The sequence below is a fragment of the Venturia canescens genome, chromosome 7 (genome assembly GCF_019457755.1).
Source record: "Venturia canescens isolate UGA chromosome 7, ASM1945775v1, whole genome shotgun sequence".
NCBI lineage: Eukaryota > Metazoa > Arthropoda > Insecta > Hymenoptera > Ichneumonidae > Venturia > Venturia canescens.
Window position 1 is genome coordinate 12,079,847 of NC_057427.1, and position 16,642 is coordinate 12,096,488.

At 36.6% G+C, this 16,642-nt stretch overlaps 5 protein-coding genes across 8 annotated transcripts in view; 3 read left to right on the top strand and 2 right to left on the bottom strand.

Annotated features, from left to right (window-relative positions):
* LOC122414129 (transmembrane protein 64) lies at positions 1-4,143 on the top strand. Its single transcript, XM_043425019.1, has 3 exons — positions 1-1,344; positions 2,103-2,264; positions 2,483-4,143. The coding sequence occupies exons 1-3, from the start codon at positions 814-816 to the stop codon at positions 2,648-2,650; spliced, it is 861 nt and encodes a 286-aa protein (XP_043280954.1). The 5' UTR covers positions 1-813; the 3' UTR covers positions 2,651-4,143.
* The window catches only part of LOC122414127 (alanine--glyoxylate aminotransferase 2, mitochondrial), a 17,023-nt gene continuing 4,224 nt past the window's right edge, over positions 3,844-16,642 (bottom strand). Inside the window, exons 1-8 of one of the 3 annotated variants that reach the window (XM_043425015.1) lie at positions 9,715-10,441; positions 9,500-9,591; positions 9,172-9,356; positions 7,939-8,251; positions 7,557-7,760; positions 7,138-7,452; positions 4,499-4,750; positions 3,844-4,432 (exon numbers count right to left, since the gene is read on the bottom strand). In XM_043425015.1, coding sequence (XP_043280950.1) covers positions 4,295-4,432; positions 4,499-4,750; positions 7,138-7,452; positions 7,557-7,760; positions 7,939-8,251; positions 9,172-9,356; positions 9,500-9,591; positions 9,715-9,727 — 1,512 coding nt within the window. In that variant the 5' untranslated portion in view covers positions 9,728-10,441 and the 3' untranslated portion in view covers positions 3,844-4,294. Of the gene's footprint in view, positions 4,433-4,498; positions 4,751-7,137; positions 7,453-7,556; positions 7,761-7,938; positions 8,252-9,171; positions 9,357-9,499; positions 9,592-9,714; positions 10,442-12,953; positions 12,990-16,642 lie in introns of those variants that run through there. The other 2 variants (XM_043425016.1, XM_043425014.1) reach the window with 2 other exon arrangements.
* Positions 11,140-13,184, bottom strand: ECSIT (evolutionarily conserved signaling intermediate in Toll pathway, mitochondrial). Of its 2 annotated transcripts, none has more exons than XM_043425018.1 (3): positions 13,016-13,184; positions 11,739-12,720; positions 11,140-11,532 (listed from the first exon to the last, which is right to left on the bottom strand). In XM_043425018.1, exons 2-3 carry the CDS (start codon positions 12,658-12,660, stop codon positions 11,225-11,227), a joined length of 1,230 nt encoding a protein of 409 aa, XP_043280953.1. In that variant the 5' UTR covers positions 12,661-12,720; positions 13,016-13,184; the 3' UTR covers positions 11,140-11,224. The 2 variants fall into 2 exon arrangements, with proteins under 2 accessions (XP_043280953.1, XP_043280952.1); XM_043425017.1 differs by lacking the exon at positions 13,016-13,184 and adding an exon at positions 12,798-12,995.
* Positions 13,359-15,789, top strand: Srp68 (signal recognition particle 68). Its single transcript, XM_043425013.1, has 3 exons — positions 13,359-13,555; positions 13,702-14,039; positions 14,399-15,789. The coding sequence occupies exons 1-3, from the start codon at positions 13,459-13,461 to the stop codon at positions 15,692-15,694; spliced, it is 1,731 nt and encodes a 576-aa protein (XP_043280948.1). The 5' UTR covers positions 13,359-13,458; the 3' UTR covers positions 15,695-15,789.
* Positions 16,194-16,642, top strand: part of Chd64 (calponin 3) — an 11,782-nt gene continuing 11,333 nt past the window's right edge. Inside the window, exon 1 of the mRNA XM_043425027.1 lies at positions 16,194-16,445. Coding sequence (XP_043280962.1) covers positions 16,392-16,445 — 54 coding nt within the window. The 5' untranslated portion in view covers positions 16,194-16,391. The remainder of the gene's footprint in view (positions 16,446-16,642) is intronic.

Consider the following 16,642-nt stretch of genomic DNA (forward strand, 5'->3'; position numbering starts at 1 on the left):
TGTCAGCGCCATCTTGCAGCCGAACGACAATCTGCAATCGTGGTGGTAAAGCTGCAAGTGCTGAAAAAAAATCGCCGTGAATAGACGACGGCGGCGACGACGAGAATCGCAGCCAGTTGAGACAGTAGGGAAGTAGGCGGTGCCGGAGGAGGCGGATCCGGGTTAGCGGTTTACTTATAAAGGGAAAAAAAAAGTAAAACGTCAAAGGAACAATTCGTGGTGTAAACGATGTACCGCGTTTGACAGTTGCGCATTTTTCTCCAACAACAAATAACTCGCGGAAATGTTTGGAAAGAAGATTTATAACGAAGTGATGTTGAATCCTTGGCGAAGATTTAAAGTGTGGTGCATCGCGTCTTCCATCCAGAATTTTGGATTACATTGACGTGTCATAAAATGTCAAAAAGAGACAGTTGAACGTCAAAAATAATAACAAGCAGAGAAAGTCAATCGATCTCACGCGCGTACCTCCTTCGGATTTTTTTTTTGTTATTATACCTATTTCTATAATTTTTTTAACTCCCCAACTTTACTACGAAACTTGGAAACACCATAGAATATCAAGAGGTTATGTTTTATCAACCTCCTTCCCATGTTTGTTTACTTTACCTTACCACGTTTCACTACAAAGGAAACTTGGCTCCAATTTGACTGAATCGAAATTAAGCGTTGTTAAACAATCTCAAATTTCAGAGTACCTGAAATTTATCGTTATTCTTTGAGCTCCTTTTCGTTGAAAAATTTCAAATAGAAATAGAAAATACAAAAAATAAAGTTAGGAGTATTATTGAAAAGAAGAAAAAGGCATAGATTATGGATATAATCGACATAGAAAGCCTTGAGTCCAGTGCAAGACCTTCCAAAAATGTACCATCGATGCGATGTAATTGCATCAGTGCTAATTCCATTTGTTATGTTACTGTGACTATAGCGACTTTGGCTCTCCTTGGTGCCATTGTTTTTGTTTGTCGCGATTACATCAAAATTTTGCTCTACTGGATCAACAATCAAGACACCTGGATCGTCACAGTCATAGTTGTTGCACTTTTCACCGTTGTCTCGTTTCCCATTGTCATCGGCTACTTGTTTCTAATCATCGCCAGTGGCTATTTATTTGGTATTCTGCAAGGAATCACCATGGTCATTATTGCCGCTAATCTCGGAATAGCAATAGCTCATACCACTCTCAGAGCTCTTTCCTCCAGATTGCCTGTCGGCACGCTTCTCAGGAGTGAAACTGCCAAAGCTATACTCAGAGTGATATCAGGCCCTCAAGCCTTTCGAGTTGTTCTTTTTGCCAGATTGACACCAATTCCATTCGGCCTTCAGAACACCATATTTGCAGTAAGTTTTCTCATTTGGTGGACATCCATTTGACAATTCCAAATGAAGATTCAACTTTTAATATTTTTATTTGACTGTAATTGGACTAGTTTGCAAAATTTGGTTTTAGTACAGAGTATAAAAACGACACTGTTCAATGTAATTTGAGTGACCATATTCGAGTATGCTTTTATTTAGGACTAATTTGAAAATCGTATTTTCTTTTTTTTATTTACTATAATTTATTGAAAACGTAGTCATCAATTGCATCAATGGCTTGTCTGCATTTAAAAGGCAGAACTCGAATGCCCCACTTCAGAATTCAACAAACTGGCATGGAAATTTTTTTTTAGAACAGAGTCAATACTTAAATGTCAACCTGCTACAAGAACTAAGAATCGTTTTACTATCAGAAAATTGTATTCCAAGTACATAAGCAGGAAAATCGTGGGTGTCAAAAATACGCAAATTCTCAAAAAAAATCAATTCGATGAATGTTTATCACTGAAAATATTTGAGATTCGATTTCAGAGAAGCGAAATTAACGTTGAATAATATTTTCAAATTATTCCATACGAAATTTAGTAAAGTAGCATCGTTGGTTCATTCAGCTTTTATCCTCAACCGAATATTTCATTGTTATTGATGAATATTATTAATTACAATAATTATGAAGTGATTTAAAGATATTTGGTCCACCTTTTAGCTTTGTACACGTGAATAAAAGATACCAAAGCAATCAACGAATTGTGGAAAATAACAGTGAGGTAACATTTCAGGTGAGCAATATAGGAGGTTTGCGTTATCACATAGCCAGCGCAATTGGACTTTTTCCTGCTCAATTTATCAACGTATATCTTGGTAGCAGTTTGCACTCGATGCAAGAAGTACTCGAAGATAAATCAGCAGCAACAACGGGCTATATCGTCTTCTGTTTTCAGGTAAAATACAATTGGAAATAAAAATTCCTCCAATTTTTGTTCAACGTCATAAAAAATAATCCAAGTGAAATATTTTAATGAAAATTCTAGATTCCCTTTCTTTTTACAATACCGAAGCCTTTGTATAGAAGAAAAACAAACAGAAACAAGTGATACCGCTCGAGTACGCGAGTGCATTACTATTCTAATGATAAATCGATCGTTTGATTCTATTTCAGATACTCGTGGGTGTATCGCTGATGGTATACGTAGTACAGAAAGCACGAAGAGAACTTCATCTCGCACTGTTGGAGGCCGACCTTGCCTCGATGGCCGATACTCCCCACTTTCTTCACGAGTCTAGCTTGCCGGACTCGAAGGTATCGCTGACGAATCTCATTGCATAATATGGCGCAGCGGAGAAAAAAAGGTCATTAACGTTTTATGTTCCTTTTATTTTTTTCGCTCTTATAAAATCGCGAAAGTCAGGAAATAGTTCAACGAATATATGAAGACTGTTTAACCAGGTGAGAGAAGGGAGTTGAGAAAGAGTCAAAGACGAGAAAAAATTCAGGGAAAATATAGAAATTGAAAAGAAAATGTTAAATAATAACAAAATCGTAGAACAGAGAACAGCCAATTCGAATCCACGAAATAAGGCGATACGTCGCTAATGTAGAATTATTTTCTACTCACTTTTTATTCGCTCGAAAATTACTGAGCCAGCCTCACGTATTATACTGAGAAAATTACCCTCATACACGATACTTCATTGGATGTTCTTTTCGAATATACGTGAGCACGAGTCTCGAAGATATTTTTACCTTCAACGGTGCACACCGATAAGAGAGTGCACTTCAAATAAATCGAAATAAGAAGAAACAAAAACGTGCCAAACTTGGAATCGCTCTACTGACGATGATTTACATTCTGTTGATTTTGCATTTGAAAACTTGACTTGTTTTTCTAACTCGTTTACAATGGTATTTCAATTTCTTCCTCGTTCTATACATTTTAATTTTCGTCACGATATACCAGTTTTTTGTTTTTTTTTTACATCGAGTTTCATTTGATGTAATGCAATTTTATGTTCTCGGGATATGTTCGTTAGTGCAACTTGTTCGATTTTCTAGATCTCGAAGAGACGTGTAAATATTTGAAAATGGATCATTTCACGTCACTGGGAAAAGGGGAGAATTTCTATTATCGTTACGAATTAACAGTTATTGATTAATTTATAAAGTTTCTACTCAAATTGAGTCTTCCTTCGCTAGGGAAGGATAAAACAATCAATAGACAAGAAGAACTTTATTTTTTCAGATTATACAGGCTCGATATGAAATAATATTGAAAATAGAAATTTTTTACACCCCATTCCGAAGGTTTGAAATGTCAGCATAACCAATATTTGCCTTTACAAAGTCTGTGTTATAAAAATTCAAAATTCTCGTTCCATCGTTTTCTTTGTCTATTATTTCTGCCGGTTTATTTTTATTTTTGGTCCTCCTGACTGGCGAGTTTTTTTTTGCCCGCAAATATCTCTGATGAATATATATTAGGAAGCAAATTAAAAAGGAATAAAAATAATGAACAGAAACTCTATACACATATATTTTATATTTACAACGAAATGTACATAGTCGAAAGGAAAAGTATGATCTTCATGTACGTGTTCGTTCCTGTACACCGGATCGATGTTAATTACAAATAACTGTGAATATGATAAAAAAAAAAAAAAACATCTGACACTTCGGACAGTGTCATACGTTTTATAAAACTTATTTATAACTCACGCAAGGTTGTTACCATAAAAACAAGCGTTATTACGATAACGGGAGTGTTGTTTAAAATTTGTAAAACTGCAATAATGTACAAAAATACAAAATATGATGTAAAAACATAATGTACTTTTTTCTTATCCGTATATAAATCGTATAAAAATTGAATTTTCTTATTTTCAAAGTTGAGGAATCATCACAGAAAAATAGTGAATATTTCTTGAATATTTTTAGTTGTTGTACCGGAAGAACAACTCAAAGGTTTCGTTCTTATCAGACTGCACCAAAATATACTGCTTCCTTGTTCTTTAAGTGTTTGTCACGAAATTTGTCGAACGCTGACTTAAAAACTTCAATGGTAAAATCGACGTCCTGCTTGGTAACGCACATCGGAGGCTTTATTCGCAACACCTGCAATGAGATCATTATTTTTCTGCAAAATACCAAAATGGGCATTAAAAATTAGCACCGACTCACATTAGCGTCGAGCCCTCCCTTGCCAACCAAAACGCCCATGTCTTTTATATCCTCAAATATTTCAAGCATATGATTAGTCGAGAGAGGCGCTCTCGTGGCTTGATCACTCACGAGCTCCACACCGATCATTAATCCTTTGCCACGAACGTCACCAACAATATTTGGGTGATCGAGCTTAAGAGTGCTCAAACGATGCAGCATATAAGTTCCCACCGTCAACGCATTTTCCTGAAGTCGTTCTTCTTCTATTACCTAAACAATAATTCAGCAGATTAAATGACCTGTGCAAATATTTTTTTCTTTTTTCGTATTAAAAATGTGTGTTTCTTAAAAAATCATGAGAACCTTAAAATTTCGAATTCTCGAAAATCTTTTTAATCCAAGTGAACGCCGATACGCTTGAAGTTTCCAATTTATTTTCTACTTTTTTGCAAATCGTTATAACAAAATTTGAACATTTTATTATAAGCTGATATTGACAGGAGTTGTCGGACTCGAGTCACGACTTTTTAAGCATTAAGGTGATCTATCAGTTGTTCAGTCGGTAAAAATCCTGCTGCACGTTTTATTCCGAGTAGGTTGATATTTGAAAGAAAATATGAGTTACACGCTATTCTCATTTTATTAGAGAACAAGGTGTAACTTTTATTTTTCTCAAAAAGTCAAGGATGTCCGAGTAAAACGTGTAACCATTTTGCAGCCATCTCTCTCGCACTCACGCAAGCACCACGCAAGTGATAGATCACCTTAAGATGATGGATCAGTCGGTAATCACAACCATGAGTGCGAGAGAGATAGCTGCAAATTTTGAAAAGGAAATTTTTCCACATCGTTCGTCTGATCGAAAAAATAAAAATGTCATCGGATTTTTGCGATCGTGCTGCGTACGATGACGTTTTTATTATTTTTATCGGACGAACGATGTCAAAGAGTTTCAATTTCAAAAATTCGAGGTGTGATTACCGACTGATCCATCATCAACTGAACTTTTTTGCTCTCTTGATGATCAAAAAAACGATTAAAATTTATTCTCGCCGTTATTAAGATTTTCTGTAACTTATTTGTTAAGATTGATAAATTTTGAATATTATGATAGCGGTTAAAATACTTTCGTAGTTAAATCGTCAAGCAAAGTGTGACAACAGCCATTTTCTATTTACATGCGTATGCATATCTATATTTTAAACCCGCTGGCTCATGGGATTGTCTCGAAACTTCCGCTGTTTATGCCGTTATTACTAGTTAACCTCAAAAAGTGTTTTTTCTTTTTCCATTCCCAAGTTATTTTCAACGTTAACAAGGGTTTTTTAAGACATCATTGGTCTCTAAAAACATTCAACTTTCTTATTTTCGTTTTTGGCTCTTCAAAGTTGGGAGGATCCTATTATAATTCAAATCATCACACAGGGAGTGTACCTGTCATAAGATCCTCTAATAATTCCGGGAATACACGCATGGTGTATATTTCTAGCATATTTCAAAATGTCAAGTCTTAAGATGATGGATCAGTCGGTAATCACACCTCGAATTTTTGAAATTGAAACTCTTTGACATCGTTCGTCCGATTAAAATAATAAAAATGTCATCGTACGCAGCACGATCGCAAAAATCCGATGACATTTTTATTTTTTCGATCAGACGAACGATGTGGAAAAATTTCCTTTTCAAAATTTGCAGCTATCTCTCTCGCACTCACTGTTGTGATTACCGACTGATCCATCATCTTAACCCTAGAACGCATGACTGGGGTGTGAGCACACCCCATGCGAACTTCAAACTACGCTCCCGTCCTAACAAGCGACATTATCGACTGATTATCGACGGATTTTTTTATATATAAATTCAATTGAAATTAGTTTTATCGTACATCATTCTTTTCGTTATAAAAAAACGAAGAAAATGGTGTAGGATAAAGTCAGTTTAGCATCGTAGAACCGGATTTATAAGCAGAAAAAGAGTGGGGTGCGTTCAAACCCCGGTCATGAGGTTGAGGGTATGAAAAAAGGCACATGAGGTGTAGGGTTAAAGTTGGAATTTTCCATTTCCATTAGATTCGCATTAACTTCCTTAATCGATTTTTCGATAAAAACGATTTTTATCGTCTCGCAGCTCAAATGTGTTTTATTTAAGCAAACAAAATATCGATTGATGGAAATGATCTGTAATTCGTGCCAAATAATTGGCCTGCAGAAAAGAAAATTTTACACCCTGCAGAAAATTGTTAAACGTACTGTGACGCTATGCCAGATTATTCTGAAAGTTTTGAACTTGTAACCAAAATTATTTGGACGTTCACGATAGAAGTAGAAAAAAATCCGAAAAATAGATGAAAATCAACTAAGGAGAGAATATAATTGACTTTGATAACAGTGTTAGTAGAGACTTTATAGAGATAAATCATCGATGATAATTGCATAAACGGTCATTGTTAGCGGCAGTACACAATCGCTTTGGAGGTCAAAGTTTCAAGATGCAAACAAAGCTGTGAGAATATTCATGTCCGTTGATTTCCGGTGCAAAAATATTTTCGCGGGGGATTCATTATTAAAAAATTGAATGATTGAAAAATGATTGAGAAAATACTACTTTTGAATTAAAAAAAAAAAAAATTGTTGAGTAACGGAAAAAAAATGACTCACGTCAAGAACAGCTGATCCTACGGCACAAGCGACCGGGTTGCCGCCGAAAGTATTGAAATGCAAAGCTTTGTCGAGTACAGCAGCGATTTTCGGTGTCGTTACAACAGCGCCCATTGGAAAGCCATTACCAATTCCTTTGGCCATTGTCACGATATCCGGTTGAACTTGATGACCTTCGAAGCCCCAAAAATGATCGCCGGTTCGAGCGAAACCTGTCTGTACTTCGTCGGCGATGCAAACGCCTCCTTTGTCTCGCACGAGCTCGTAAACTTTTTTCAAATATGATTTTGGATATTGTACGACGCCGCCAATCCCCTGGGTATAAAAATGAACGATCGCTTTTTTCGTGTTTCGTTTTTATTTATGTTTTTACCATTTCCCGTGGGTTTAACCTATATTTTCTTTGTTTTCGTACGAACTTGGATACTCTCTGCAATGAAAGCCGCTACGCGTCCATTTCCAGGCGAACTGTACTTGAAAACTTTTTTAAATTCCTCCAAATAATTGTCCGATGCGAAACAATCGTTTTCGGTACAATCACAGTTTTGCGGTTTGGAACGGACCGGACAGTCGCGACACTGCGGACCGCCCCAGAGTCCTTTGTACGGATCGGGATTCATTGCCTGAATTTTTAAAGACCATTTTTTCTTTTATGATTTAACGAATTTTCTTTCATTTTGTTTTATATTTTATAGTTTTTTTTTCAAATACTATTCACTTTAAGCGAGAATCGAAGTATGTTTTTTCTCACATAAGACCATGGAAAAAAGACTTGTATTTTTTCGGCGTCTTTATAGTTACGTGAATATAACCAGGTGGCTGAGACACCGGATATCGCCATGTCGACATGGCTGTCGAAGCAACCGACCCAATACCAGCCCCGTGATAACAATTTTGCAAAGATATTATATCGTGGGCTCCTGTGTACAATCTGGCCATGAGGAAAGCCAAATCCGTAGCTTCGGATCCACTGTTTACCATGTAAACAACGCTCAGTTCATTCGGTAATTTCGATCTCAATTTTTCTGCGTATTCATAAAAACCCGAGTGCATGTAAATCGAAGTTGTATGAGCCAGTCTTCCAAGCTGTGTTGACGCAGCAGCTACTATTTTTCTGTAAATTCAAAGGAGTTCTATCAATTATGCGGTCGATGCTCTCATCGAATACATAATATTGGCGGCTATTTTTAGAACGGAGTCCCGCACGTCTCGCGGTTGCTCAATGTTTGTTTTTCTTTGAAATCGTATCACGAGGTCTGGAGAAAGTATCGATTAAAATAAAAATGTTCTTCGTACGTTCGAAAATGCTTGTAGCATTTTTTGGTACAAAATAATATTTATTTTATTTTTATCGCTAAAATTAACGAGCTTCTAATTTTGCGCCAAGAGCAAATTTTTGCTTTACAGTGGAATCAGATTGATGTTGAGTACCGACAAATGTTTTAAGGATTTCAATTGTTACATTGAATGTTGTTTGATTTATGGTCTTTTCTATATTTTCAATGACTTCGTACGTCAATTACCGTATGATTTTGAAATTCAATCTGGTAATGATCCGAATTTTTTCATTCGTCAAAATGACAAGCTTGCGTTCAACCAGTGTTTCTATTAAGGAGGGTGGCTATCGAGGATACAATGTTGCCATGCTAAACCATGTTAAATACATTAAAAATTTCAAAATGATAAGAATTTAATAAAATTTGGTGAACATATTCTTTAGGGCCAAATTTGACAATACAAATTTTTTAAGATTTTTCTTCTGTACAGTTATCGAGTAATTGATCACTAAAGTTCAAGTGTATAAGCATAGCGTTTCCATATATATAGGTATACATTCCGGGCATAAGAAATCTGCTTTAATCCGTAATTACTCGATAGCTAAGCAGAAGAAAATTTTGAAAAAAATTGTGTCTTCGCACTTGATGTTGAAGAACATTATCACCAAATTTGATCAATTTCTTATCAATTTGACGAACGTAGTCACCCTCCTTAATTCAACCGTTTCGGATTATGTTTAAAAAAATGAATACTCACGGATGGCAATGACCAACAGAGACGGTGACAATACCGCCAAACATGTCGAGATATCTTCGTCCTGTGTGATCCCATAGCCACTGATCACGACCCTCGTGTATCAACAAAGGTGTTTTGTAAAAAGGTTTGTGACTCGGGGATACGTTTTTAGTTCGCGATTCTCTCACGGTGTCGTAAGTCGCTCCCTGTTATTGAATCAAAAATCACACGGTGAGGTCTCGGGAGCGAAGAAAAATGTTGGAATTTGTTAAGAGTGACGAATCTTGAATAAAATTTGAATCATTTTTCACATTTTTTTATTTTTTTTATTAGATATCATGAGACTTGCGCTATAAATCGAAGGAACGTAGTTGCATTCCGGCATCTCTGACAAATCGTATGTGCTGAATTTTTTGGGGTGCGTCCATCGTAATTTGAGATCTTGCAAAATTTGTAAAATTATTAAAATGTCTCTTGAAACGCGTAAAAGTAATGGAAAAAATTTTCATCTCTTTTGACTCCATCAATGGGGATTCATTCGAATAGCATTTTCTTAATACTCACTTCGCGATAACATTGTGATGTGGTTCTATAATAAACAATTTTTAAGAAACTGCCTATTTCTATTTTCCTCTTTCTCTCTCTTTGTTTTAATCTTTCGCTAGTGAGTTTATAAAGCTACAAATATCTGCGATAAGGACTGCTCGATTAATCGAGCTCGCGATTATTTTCTTCTTTTGCTTATGCCCATTTATCGAATCGGATATTTATGAACCGGCGCACGATCGGTGTCGACCGATCCGGCGAAACACTCGCTCAAGACTGTGTCGTAAACGTTCAAAACCTTATGAGCAAGTCTACGCGGAGCTCATTAATCGTCGGGAGAGACTGGAAAGTTGATCGGTTGCATCGAGTACACGCAATACACACTCTCAGCTTCGAATTATACCGGGTGGAAAGAAAAAACTTTCGAATGTGCATGGATGATCCACGCGAGATTTTGCCTTAATATTTTCATCTTTTAAGGAAGTTAAGGCATATTAGAATGAAAATTATGTCATCGCTTTTAATAACCGATTGCATCTTATAAAGTGAAGTGTAAAAAAAAATCAGTTAATTAAATTTTCAGACAGTTTAGGAGCGTCGTTGCAGAGAAAAATCAATAACAATTTGGGCCAAACAACGCGTAATCTTATGGACGTCAAGACACATTCAGTGACATCTTCGTTAAAAATGATGCTAAAAATATGAAATTTTTTGGGCAACATGAGCAAGGCTTGCTGAATAATGTTAATTTTTTTCAGATTTATTAAGAGATTTGCTGAGATTATATTAATAATAATTTGTTTCCCGTGCAGTTTTTTAAGGCTAGGATCGTCACCGTTCGTGTTTTCGACTAAGCTTTCACCAGTTTTTCGTCTTTTTTTCCCAACTTTTCTTTAAAGTGTACGTAACATTGCCAAACGGCCTAACTTTTGAAAGGTACAGGTCATATACTTTTGGGTAAAAAAAATGACTGTACAGCCTCAACTTTCTTAATTGAAAAAAATCATGGTTCAGTTTTTTATCTAAATAAATTATCAGAACTATTTTTATGCATAAAATTTGATTTTGTTTATTGGAAAAATAATTCCCATAGATCATGACAAAATAATCGTTTCAAAAATAACCTCGGACCAAATAATCGTAGATAAAATAACCGTGCGTAAAATATCCTATTTTTTGAGTCGTAATTCTCAGAGAAGGAGTTTGCAGGGTTTGAATTCTATGAGAGCTATTTTATAAAATTATATTTCTACTGAATATTTTGCCCTTGAATCAAACATGACGGAACCCATTCAGATTGAGTATGGAAATCAAAATTGATGAATTGAATATTCTGAAAATTTTATGTTCTGGCAAATCACATACTTGAAATGCTAATAATTATATTTTGGGGTTAAAGAAAATGAGACTTTTTTTTTTTAAATACCAAAAGAATTAGTCGAATTTCGGAATTCATGTTTTCCTTTTACTACAGTCGTTTATGTACAAAAATTATATTTTATTGTAACAATGAAGAATTTAACACTCATCAGGTGTCTTTTATTCGACCAGTTTGTTGGCTCTCTTCGTCGGATGGTGTTTCTTTAGGTGGTTTGCCATCAGTGATCTCTTTAACATCCACCACCGGTCCCGTGAACGTGAACAAAATCGGTATATGTTCGAGAACTGGATTTTTTCGTTGCAGACAACGAACCCACGAGAGTAGAGAATCCTTGCTCGACGTTCCGGTCGCGCAGAGGGAATAAATTGTCGCGTCTTCTTCTTCGTGAACCGAGCGGACCGGACCGAGCATATTCTTCGGGTTGTTCCAAAACTCCACTTTTATTTGAGATATATCTGTAAAAATGCAGATTAAAAATGCAGTTTCACCACTTCGGACTCGTGCAATCAACAGTTTGTTTTATCAAGTCGTTGGAAAAGAAAAAAAAATAATTGCTGAGGAAAACTGGGAAAAATTGCACTCTCCAGACAATAACAATGTGTGATTTACTACAGGAAAAAACTCGAATAACCTAATAACAATAAATATTAAATTTGTTTACCATCCTCGTCGATATCCCCTCGATCAATAGGAGCTCGAGGTTCAGCTCTGAGCATGAAATAATCAATGGGAACATGAGCGACCCAAACTTTGTAAGGGCCTTCGACGTAACAGGCTTCATTCTTTGGGTGTTCTAGTAAGAGTTCTTCTTGCTCAGGGCTCATTGCAGAGACAATCCAAGTTTTGTCGATGGAGTCTGCAACTTCTTCAGTTTGAAAAACCGTTATTTTCGTCTGTACATCTACACTGGAAATTTTTTCGATAGCCAATCTTGCCAGAACCATTGCATCATCGGGGACAGGACGAGGTGTTGGCCAAGGATTGCTATTTCTAAATTTAGGCATCCAGTACATCATGCGCCAGAATTTGCGTAGAGGAATACCAAATTGTCCAAAAATATTCAAGAGCATTAGTTCCGTTTCAGAATCAGGAATCACGCCGTTCGTTTCCATTTTTTCTAACAAATCAATTATAATTTGTTGTTGCTTCGGATAATACATAAAATCAGCTGCCATTGGTGACTTAGAGATGAACCTTCCTTTCGGCATTATGTCTATCAATCTTTTATAGATTTCGAGATCTTCGCTAACTCCAAATTCATCCATGTAATTCATAGCTACTTTGATGAATTCTACGTGACCTTTTCTTGCTGGTTCACGGGACTCGTATGTGTGTAAAACATCGAGAAATGATTCCTTTTCCTTTTTTTTAACATTGTCGAATGAAAGGAGTACAAGAGCTCTCGAAGGTGTTTTAGGTTTTTGTTCTTGCTCCCAACATTTCACAGATGTTTGAAGCAGCCTTTTTGTCATGAAAATTGACGAAACCTCGATTTGGTTACAGCGGTGCGAACAGTGATTTATTAGTGACACTGCACTGCGCAGAATGTTATACATTCTGCTGCGAGTTTGAGCCATTACCATTTTCGAATTCAGAAGAAACAAAATCAATTCATGCTTCCACTTTTAAACTTGAAATTGTTTCTATGAAAAATAATATAAAACCAATTATAGTGAAGTTTCATGTAGACGAGAAGATAGAAAATTAATAAAATCCTAACCTCTCATTGTTAAGCAAACAATTTTCCTTAATAACAAGCGACGAAAAACATTTTTTTCGTTCAATTATGAATTACGAAATACCACAAGTTAAATGAGCACAAAAACTTTTGATCACTTAAAATTTAAATGAGCTATAAACGTTGTTGATTTCCTACCATGAATGTCACCATCTTGGCCGGCAATAAAGAATCATGTATTTGAACCAATTTAAACTCACGTGTACGGTGGTAAGCCAATACAAATTGAAGGAAACTCAGAAAATACCCCGAAAGCCAAAAGATGACAGCAGCCATCAAAACCAGTCTTTTAATTCTTGCAATCGTTCTTGTTTTCCACACATTATTGGCAGCACGAAACAATTAAAATCAAATATAATTTCAAAACAAAAACAAAAAATAATTCATACATAAAATCAGTCAGTAGATACTTCCGTGTACTACATTAGTTTTATAAAATTTTTTTACTCACCGTTGATAAGCTAGGAAAATAAGTTCAATTTTTGTCCGCAAGGAACAGCACTGCTGCGGGATAAACTACAACGCGGAACATTTTCTATGAATATAGATATACACAAAATATTGTTGGTCCGATAGCTAAGGAACACACCTTCGTGTCGAAGATTTTGAGTATTTGTGGAAATTAAATTCCATTAATTGAATCATGGTAATTCAAGAAAAAAATTCAGACTCCATTAGCGAAAATGTTGAAAGTGTGGATCCATCCAAACAACAAGAGCGTAAACCTTATTCTCTCGAAAGTATCCTTTCATTACTGACAAACGATTCTAGCAGAAGGGAACAAGTGTTCGTGTCCAAATTTTCCATATGTCGAATTTTTAACCATAATATCATCCAGCTGTTCATTCAACATTATCAATATTCATTTCCTTAACAAATTTCAAAGTTTTGAAAACCATTAAGGAAGCCCAACAACAGCACGGTCTTCGCCATGGCGATTATCAACGCTACCGGGGCTATTGCTCTAGACGTTTACGCCGTCTCAGGAAAGTTCTCAAAGTGCCGCAGGGTGATCGTCGTCATTTCAAAAAACGAGACGTCACCACTGCTATGGTTATTGACGACAAATTCCTACAAATCCCTTTGACCATGGCTGAGCGTGCTTGGAGCTACGCCATGCAGTTGCGCATCGAATGCAACACTGAGCCAAGAAAAAAATTTCATCTTGTCGCTCGACTCAGAAAAGCTGCAACTTATGCATTACAATTGCAGGAATTGATTGAAGTAAGTTATCTTATTAAGCAAAAATGTTTGTCTTTGTACATTTGACCATAAATTGACAGAAAATACTCCATTCTTCTGGAAATAGAACAAAAAGGTTCTTTTGCTCATAAGTGAAATTTTAATAATTTATTATTCAATTAAAAGTAAAATCCGTTGGAAAAATTACCAAAAAATCTGATCGCAGAAAAACTGAATAATTTTCCTCCTGAAGATGCTCGTTAACGAATTACGTTCAACTCAATTATCTACTTTGCAGGTGCAATGTTCCAAAAATATTATTCCAAAAAATTCATTGTTTTATTCATACATGAAAAAGAGATTTTTGAATAATAAAATGAATATATGAATTTTCTCTGCAGAATGTCCATTGTGATGCACGAACAAAACTGGAAGCACAGGCTTACGTAGCTTGGATGCAAGGGTCATTGCAGTTCGAGTTGCAGTTATGGAAGGAAGCGATGGCAAATTTGAAAAAGGCACAAGTGGTTTATGGTGAATTGGCAGCGGCGTTACCAGAATTAGAGCAAATAGTTTACAAAGCTCGGGTTGAGGAATTGTCTCCAAGTTTGAGATACTGCGCATACAACGTAGGAGACACATCAGCAATTGAGGATTTGATGCAGATGAGAGGTCAGTTGAGCGGGGAACTGCTGGCAAATTTGGACTCTCTGATAGCTCAAACTCGTGAGAAGCAGAATAACGCAGAAGAGATAACTTGGCGAGGAAAAGCTTGCGGAATGCTGCCACCTCGTGCAGCTGGTTTACTGATAGCGGATTCGCAATTGAACCAAACCCTCTCGAAAGCTACAACAACTCAAGCGAAGATCGATCTTCTGGAGGCTCATTTGATCGATTGCAAAGATGTGATTGGAACCGTACGAGAATCATTCAAGGGAGAGTTGAAGAATCGTGACGGTGAGAAAGCCTCGTCGATTCAGCATCTCATTGCTTATTTGCAGTACATTAGACTGTCGAGAACTCTCGAGCGTAATTTGGCGCTGGTGGACATTGCCGAGAAATCGGAAAAAGCAAAACCCCAAGATATTGTTCGTTTGTACGAGGCAGCTTTACACAATTTAGTGGAAATGTCACAGCTGCAGGACGACGAAGCTTTTCTTCAAGAACACGAGGCAAGGACCAAAGGCTATCGTGCTTTCCGGTGCTTTTACATGGCTCAGTCCCTCGCCAATTTACATCGTTGGCGTGAAGCAATGGCGCTTTATCAAAGGTCCCTTCATCACGTTAAGGATGCCCTCAAAAATCCTTTCCTCTTGCCCGATGGGCTCAAACATGACCTTGCAAAATTAGAATCTTCGATCGAAGGCGCTCAATATGCTGTCCATGCTCATAGTGTTCTCGAAGAAGGTCAAGAAGATGAATCCGGCAACATTAAACAAACGAAAAGCAAAAAACCTTTGGCTGAACGCCTTCACGAATATCGCGAAGATCCTTCACTCGTTACGAAACAACCGAATGTTTACAACCTCCCACCACCCATGCAAAGCATTCCCTGCAAACCTCTTTTCTTCGATCTCGCGTTTAACATGGTTGAATTTCCTGATCTTACCGACAAAATTGGTAATCAAGGAAAAGCGGCCAGCCAAGCAGGTCTTACAGGATTCGTCAAAGGTTTATGGGGCTGGGGCAATAAGTAAAGTTTATTTACACTCATTTCAAATATCTGGGATCCTCTTTGTACCACTGTAATAACGGATATTTACGAAATACATGAAATTACACGGGAATGAAATTTTTTTGTTTTGTTTTCATATTCTAATGTCTGATCTAGTTTTGATAACCTGTACAGTTATCTACCCTAAAATTCCGAACTGGATTTACTAATTTTTCGTGTCACAAATAAGTGACTAAAATGATAGAACTTATTTCTTCGAAAATTCAAAATTATGTCAAGCATGGTAGAATCCGAATGACAAAAAATGTCATGATAAATTTCAAGATTCTTTACCATGTTTTTTTATTGACAAAAGAAGAAATATGTTCAATATGTTCCACGATTTCTACATTATCGACGGCCCAATTGAAACAGCGCCACCTGTGATGGTCTTCGAGTACCAACAGTGTCGCGCGCGCTTCTTCACCCAGGTCAAATGACGCGCGGTAACCGATCGTGATAGCGACTCTGCGACTGGAGCGTTGACGGTGACGGTTAGTTGAGCAAAGTCCTCCGTATTGTGAAGACGTAGTCGTGAAACATTCGAACTTTGATTTTGAGACCGTCAAAACTCGAATAAAGAAAAACAATACGCTCGTATATTTCGGTGGTTGTTGAAATTTATCTCCGCGTTAAAACGTGATTATTACGATTACATATTATTGTATATTTTAATAAATATGGCCGGAAACCGAGCTACCAAGTCTGGATTCGCCGCCGAGGCACAGCGCAAGGTAAGAATTTCAAAATATTTTTCTAAATATTGACGATTTTCCGAATAAAAAAAATCTTTGTTTTTTAAACACCTCTTTTTTTCGTGAGACTTGATCTTACACACAAACCCTCGCATCGCAATTTCATCACCAGTTTCGATCTATTTGCAACATTCTAAGACGCACTTACATATTTATCTTGTTTTTCTGGTTACCAC